Here is a 7,587-nt window from a genome sequence, read left to right on the forward strand (position 1 = left end):
CCTCTCTCTCTCATTAAAACAGAAGGCAAGAAGGAAAGAAGGGAGGAAAGGAAGGAGGGAGGGACAGAAGAAGAGAGGGCAGGAAGGAGAGAGAAAACAGCCCTATCCATGCGGATTAACCTCTGAGAAGGAACTAAAGTCGAGTATTATAAAAGGCATGTCAGCCCAGAAGTCCAACACACTCAACATGGTTCCCATTTTGCCCTGGCCAGAAAACTCACAGCTAACCTAAGTGTGCAATTACAGAAACCAACTGACTTAACATTCCTGAAGCACTGCTGCTTCTGCTTCCCTGTTCCAAATATTTCGTTAAATCTTAAGTATGTCCTTGTGTTTTAAATATCATTTTTGTGTGCTTTTGGAGTTGTAAATTCCCTTAAGTCCATGCAGAACGAAGTGAGAAAGGAAGCATAAATAATGACACATGTCCTGGTAGTACAACAAAACATGAAATTCAACTTCCATTGCAATGGCGTGTAGACCTTGAAGCACAGACTCTTGATCTAAGGGCCGTATCAGGGGTTTTAGGCATAAATTTGACAGTCTAAACAGGGGGTGGGACAACACGGAAGCAGCCTGCCTGCCAGCCACATTAAGTGGTGAATGTGAACTCCTCCCTGGGGATCTCTTGGCTTGCAGGTTGTGGGTCCAGGCTGCCACCCAGACCCTGAAGCCACATCAAAGTCTCAAACGCTGCACGAGGATACAGAGGTTGGCCTGAAACAATGCAGCTTCAGAATGTTCTTGGTTAGTCTATAACCACTTTCTCCAGGAAATGAGGCAATTAAGTAGGCTGGGCACTTGTAGATGAGCTGTGCCCTAACCCAGCTTCCTCCACACAAAATAGAGTTGTCAGTCCAGAGGCGGGAGTTCAGAGAGACTCGCTGCTTTCTTGGTCTGAGCAATCAACCGCTCTGAAGACAGGAAGTAAAAGGCGCTGCCAATAGAGAGAATACCCTAACTTCTCAGAGAGAGACATCAATTTGAGAGCGTCCAAAAGGCTACAACAATGACTGTGCATGCTTTAAAGCCGCCCTAACCACCACCACCCACAACCAAAATCTGACATTCACTTTTGCAGGCTATTCTGGCCGTTTCTGTTCCTTCACTGATCAAATGAAATTGGTAACGGTATCAATCTCATTAGCTTGTTGGAAAGGCATTCTTAAAGGGTTCAAAACAGTATCAGGGCTGGAGAGATGACTCACGGATTAAGAGTGGATATTGGTCTTACAGAGGACCAGAATGTGGTTCCCAGCACCCGTGTTACACAGCTCACAACTGCTTCTGGCCCCAGCAATATGAGGATCCGACACCCTCTTCTGGACTCTGTGGCTACTTACACCCACCCATACTTATACCCCCCATACACACATACGTACACATAATTAAAAATAGAATACATCTTTGTGGCTGAAGAGATAGTTCAGTGGTTAACAGCACTGGGTGCTCTTCCAGAGGACCAGAGTTCAATTCCCAGCAACCACATGGCAGTTCACAAGCATCTGTAATTCCAGTCACAGGGGATTCAGAGACACCACACACACACACACACACACACACACACACACACACACACACACACAAAATGCACAGATACACATGCAGGCAAAGCACCATTCACATAAATTAAAAAAATAATTTTTGAAAGAAAAAACTTTTAATTACAAAAAAAAGTAGCTACCATTAACATTTCTTTAATGGTAAGCTGCATCTTGATGCCTGCTATGGCTTACCCAGAGCACTGGGCACCCAGCAGGCACCACCCACATTCACAATTACCTTTGGAGGTAAATACTGTTATTCCCACTGCTCAAACAGCTGCTGAGCTTTCAGGAACTGACCTGCCCGCCACCACCACCCCTGGACATATAGGTAAGAATTGGGCAAGACAGGGTTTAAACCTACACTCAGCTGAAGCCAAAAAAGGCATTTCCCCAGGATACCGAGCTACCTTTGATTCTTCATGTGTTGTAACAAAATTATGACAGAAAATACAGAACAATGACGTCTACATGATCCACCATGATATAGCAACTGACTCTGAAAATGTAACTTAGAAGAAAACAGGCTGGAAAGTCTTAGAACCAGACTTTAACAGCGATTGCTCCGTGAAGTACAGCTGGGAAGGGCTTTTTCCTTTGCCTTCCCTTACTTTTCCCTTTGACCTTCTGTTGTGAGGGATTTGGGGTGTTTCTTTGCTTTTCTTCAAACAGGACTTCACACTTATAGCTTGGGCTGGACTAGAGCTTACTGTGTAGCTCAAGGTTTTGGACGTGCAGCAATCTTGCCTCAGCTTCCTGAGCCTCCATGCCTGGCTTCTTCATCATTTATGACAACCACATGTTACTAAGTGTAACGTACACACGGACAAGAACACAAACTGTCACCTAATGCCTGGTGAATTCTCCCCTCCCCCCAAAAAATGTACTCACGGACGCAGCACCTCATAAAGAAACTGAACGTGAATTTTCAAACCGCATTTGTCACAAACCTTTCAACAGAGATTAGCCCTCATTCTGACATCTAAGACTCTAGGTCAATTTTGAACCCTTACTTGTCGAGCCATCTGGCCAGCCCTGTTGTGGGGTTTTGGGTCATGTGACTCAATCAGTAAGCAATGAGAGATGTCTACCTCGCTGTCCTCCACAGAACATCAGCAAGTCACGGCCTGGAGGAAACAAGGCAGCTTGGGAGGCAGCCTTAGCTGGGCCCTGACACAGCAACCACTGGGTGCCTTTCCCAGTCCTGATCAGCCCAGGAGGGCACCACCCAAGATGCAGTATCTGAAAGCTATTCTCCCTGCTTCATTCCTCATCCAAATTAACGAGCGTGGAGCTGGGGAGTTGGCTCATCTATTGCTCTGCAGAGGACCTGGGTTGGATTCCCAGTACCCACATGGCCACTCATAACCACCTGTCATTCCAGTTCCGGAGATCCAAACCCTTTTCTGACATTCACAAGTACAAGGCACACACATAGTTCACATATAGGCAAAACACTATGCGATAAAATAAATTAAAATTAATTCATTAAAATTTAAAGAGCAAACAGAACCTAATTTTGAAAAGAAAATTAGCCTCCATGGTCAGTATCCTAGAGGTTTGGGAAGGGAGGCTCATGTTTCCACCTCAGGTCATTTTCTCAGATTCCTCTGCCTCCCTTCTTCCCAGGTCAACCTCGATCAGCTGGAACGGCCAATGCTTCTGGGGTGATCTAGGGCATACGACGCATGCTGGCATGCAGCAAAGGTCCTTTAAGCACACGGAACAGTGTTAGGCTGGTCTTCCTTTTTATCACCTGACTGACAAGCCCTGCTCTTCCAACCTTTATGACACAACATAAAACCCTACTTGAATCTAGAAATAACCCTCTTGAAAATCAGAAAAGACCTTCTGGCTACAGAGTAACCATTATTAAGCACCCCCTTGGGGTCCTTGGGCAAAGGACACAAGCACGTACTATAAAACCACAGGCTCTCAGCAAAGGGTTCCCCAGTACTCAAGGGGGAAATAAGTGGCAACTCCAACTAAGAGCATCCCCTTATCACTGGCCCCGCCCCTTCCTGTGTTTTTCAGTTGTCAGCACAGTAGCAAGTAATTTCAGCATGGGTGTGGATTCTCTGAAGGTTTCCCTTGAAAGCTACCAGAGGAAATATGAAATAACACAGAGGAGGGAACACACACACACACACACACACACGCACGCACGGTGTGGGGGAGCCACAGGGTTGGAACAGGAACCAACAGAAAAAGATTTCAGAGAGCAGTTAAATACTATGTGGCTTCAGTAGCAGGGAGTCGAAGGCGAGCCTTAAATGAGATACTAGATAGAAAAAAACCTAGTTTATAGCCATTTATGGTGAGAAATTTGGGCTGTGGTAATTAAATTCCTCACAGAAACATAGATGAAGGCATAAAGGTATAATAGAAGACACACACACAAACACTTATATAAAATATAAAATACTCTATATAAGTCTGTTTAAAAATAGGCAAAATTCAGCATCTAGGGTTTAGGATGCCTAGTCAGTAAATATGAAGAAGAGCACAGAGGAATTACTGGATGTCAGGCAGGGCTACATCACCAAGAACCTATGTGCCACCAACACTGGCGATCCTGATCAGGGTGGGGCTGTACAGGTGCTCATTCTATAGTCAGGGGAACGCAGCTAGAAAAAAGAACTATCTCCAGTGCACACAAGTGTGAGCTCTATCCGGCTTCATCAGTTTAGCAAAAGACGGGAGCCAATACCAGAATAATTCATGCAAGAGAAAGCAAACATGGTTATTTAAGTAAGAGGCACTCCTCTCCCTGCCTAATTTTATGGTTTGCTTTGGTGTGGAGACTTCAAGTCTCCTTACACAAAAACATGCTAGCAAACTGTATCTGCCCAGGATACTAAATGTAGCACACACCAGCCAGAAGGTGGGCAGAGCTTACCAATGCTCACACCTCACCATTATTCACTGTTTACAGAGCACTCTACGTTCTTCAACTGGTAGCCAAGGGCTGCTGTAACCCTACTGCAGTGATAAATATAAACTCTGGGTGCTCACCTTAGGCAGCACTTGGATAAGAACTAGACGCCAGACCAGCGCCAGATCCCAGGCCACCCAGGCCACGTTCAAGTCATAACAATCACTTTCTCATTCCCAAGAGCTGAATAGGGGCAATGACAGGATGAAGAAACAAGTAACTTATAGCCATTGTCACAATGACAATGCCTCGGAGTCGTTTTCACTTTTCAATGAAAGCACTTGCCAAAGGCATAATAAAGATTAGCTTCCCTTCAGGTCTGAGAAGTTTGCATATGCATATGACATGTGCTCAATCAACATGAGTGTGGAGTGTGAAAAAATACATGAATCGGGTGTGAGGGATGTAGCTCAATTGGTAGAGTGCTTGCCTAGCATGCATGATGTCTGGGTTCAATCCCTGAATTACATAAACCTACCATGTGCCACATATCCCGGCACTCAGAAAGTGGGAGGCAGCAGGATCAGAAGTTCAAAGTCATCCTTGGCTACACAGAGTTCAAAACCACCCTGAGATACATGAGAGTCAATCTCAAACAAGGAGTAAGATTAATAAATGCATGAAGGTCCAAAGCAATGGATTCGGAGTGTTTTCCACCCCACGCCATCTTCATTTCTACGATGTGCCGAATGCTTCACTGTACTATATTCCCAGCTGGTGTTAAGGCTTTTAGAAGCTGCCAAAATGCCAAGCCAAGACTACCCTTCCAACAGACTGCCCATATAGTCTCCCCTACTTAAAAAGAAAGTTTCTTGGAAGTGGAGAGGCCTGACAGGTTAATTATAGCCACAAAGAGCGGGAACAACTGGACTATGAGGTAACCAACTCCGAATGTGCAGAGGCAGTGCCCTTGGTGGGCAAGCATTTGTAATCTGTCTGCAAGGATACACTAGGCACAGTCAAGAGCAGTCCTGGGCCAGGCTTGGTGTAAGAGCGCCAGACTAGGTAAGGCACAGTTCCCATACTTGAGAACTTTGGCTGGAGACTGGAAAAAGAGTTCACATCTCCAAAAACAAAGAAATCTCTGGAAGACAAGATGGTCAAGTGGAAAACTCAGCCTTAAAGCCTTAATCTAGGCTGCCTGCTCATTTGGAGTAGGGTAGTCAAAAGAGTCAGTTGCTCGGCCAGGCCACCTGTGAGAAAGCCTGAGCCACACTGCCACTAGCAGAAAAACCAAGAGGAGGCAGGAATGCTTCCACAACCCCCATCTAACTCCTTGGGCCGCTGGAAGCAGGGCCATCAGGATCTTTCTCTTCTGTCTCCATCCCAGAACCCCTCTAAGAAAAAGGGGGATATTTACAAGACTGAGAAAACAAGTTTAAGGTCAGTCTTAGCTAGCAGATGTACCAAAGAACAGAATGTGGTCCCTCTAGGCTATAGCTGCAGTTTTCCCCTCTCCTTAGTCAGAAGATATTTAGTAACACACACACACACACACACACACACACACACACACACACACACACACACACCCCTTCTATCTGAAGGGGCTAAAAATGTTGACTAATAGTGGGAAATAGTCCTTGTTTGTTCCAGATCACACGTCCAAAGTGTGGACCTTCAAATATGGAGCTCAGTCTCACAGGGGGTTACATTTCATTTGTGGGCCACGGGTCTAGCAGCCTGCGATGGTCTCGGGCCCTCCCGAGCTAAGAGGTTTTCGATCATGACCACCGTGCACAAGGTTGGAATTACTCATCCCAGAAGGAAATGGGTTTATCACAGATAACCTGGAGGGCAGAAAGGTGATCTAACCACCTAAGGCAGGGCGAGACTATGAAGATTTATTGGGGGTTACTTTCCGAACTCCAGTTTCCTATGGAAGGCTTTACTGAGCTGAAAACCAGCTACGGGTCAAACCTTAAGAGTGTAAAATAGTTTCAGTTCTTAGTTACAAGAATCCCACTCGCCTTCCTGAGAAGTCCTCTGTACTCCCATTCACCTTCTAGGATTCTCTGCTGTTTCCAATCAGTTCTCCCCTACTCTTCCACGGTGAAGAGCAGCAGGGCGTGCTAACTCCCGGCGCGCGGGGTCTGCGGAGCTCCAAGTCTCCACGGGCACAAAGAGCGTCTGCGTGCCGGTAGCGCCACGCTTCCGGGGCGCAGGAAGAAAACTGTCGTTGGCCTTGGCACGGCACGCACGGAACCTGCTTGTCCCTGAGCGAAGTGGCGGGGAAGGGGCGGTGGATGGCACCGAGCGCTCAGCGCACAGCACATCTTGTACGCACCGCCGCGATCGCCGCGGGGCTCCAACCACCCCGACTCCCCTCCGCACGCAGCGCGCCGCCAGCCTACGGAAGCGCCTCGTTCCCACGCGCGTCCCAAGACACTCTTACCCTGGAAATGGCGAGAGGTTGCTCGAAGTCCTTGCCGCCCACGAGGCGGAAACCCCAGGGTCCCGAGCCCTGGAGAACAATCTGCTGGGTGGTCATGGCTAGGCACAGTCAAAGGGGGACAGACGGGTAAGGCACGGAACAGCACGGCGCGCAGAGCTCCAAGAGCAGCTGTCTGAGAAAGAGCGCGCGGCGCGGGTTGGGAGATCCTGGGGCGGGCGGGACGCGAGCGAGGGCGGGGACAGATCCGCCCCTGGCCGTGTGGCTGCCTGCAGCCCCGCCCGGCCTGCGCCTCCACTCCCAGTACCTCGCCAGACTCAGGTCGGCTGGTCGGGTTCTGAGGCCCCACCCAGCAGCCCCGCGTCTCCTCCCGCACCTCCTCCGCCCTACCCACAACCGCCCTGCCACTCCCAGCCCAGAGGGCGCTATGGTGAGACGGGAACCGTGTCCCTACCCACAGGGGACCCTACAAAACCACGCAGCGTGTTGCAAAATCCGAAAAGTGCTGAGCTAAGTCAAGAGTCGTTTTCACTTTTGCTTTTGGGAAAAGGTAGAGGGGTGGGAACCGGTAGATAGGTTTAAGAGGCGTTTTCAGGTGACCTCACGTGACGTTATAAATCAGGCTCTCTAGTCTTTTTAGAGATGGAGTAATTGAGGCTGGCTGAGGTTAAAAAGACACCCCTAAGGCTACACAACAGTTTGGGGTTGCTACTGAC

The 7,587-nt window shown here is 48.1% G+C and overlaps 1 protein-coding gene across 1 annotated transcript in view; it reads right to left on the reverse strand.

The window, feature by feature from the left end:
* Pdlim1 (PDZ and LIM domain 1) overlaps positions 1-7,074 on the reverse strand; it is a 44,607-nt gene extending 37,533 nt beyond the window's left edge. Inside the window, exon 1 of the mRNA XM_005352256.2 lies at positions 6,875-7,074. Coding sequence (XP_005352313.1) covers positions 6,875-6,970 — 96 coding nt within the window. The 5' untranslated portion in view covers positions 6,971-7,074. The remainder of the gene's footprint in view (positions 1-6,874) is intronic.
* Between the last annotated feature and the right edge of the window lie 513 nt (positions 7,075-7,587).

This window comes from Microtus ochrogaster, chromosome 8, assembly GCF_000317375.1.
Source record: "Microtus ochrogaster isolate Prairie Vole_2 chromosome 8, MicOch1.0, whole genome shotgun sequence".
NCBI classification, from domain to species: domain Eukaryota; kingdom Metazoa; phylum Chordata; class Mammalia; order Rodentia; family Cricetidae; genus Microtus; species Microtus ochrogaster.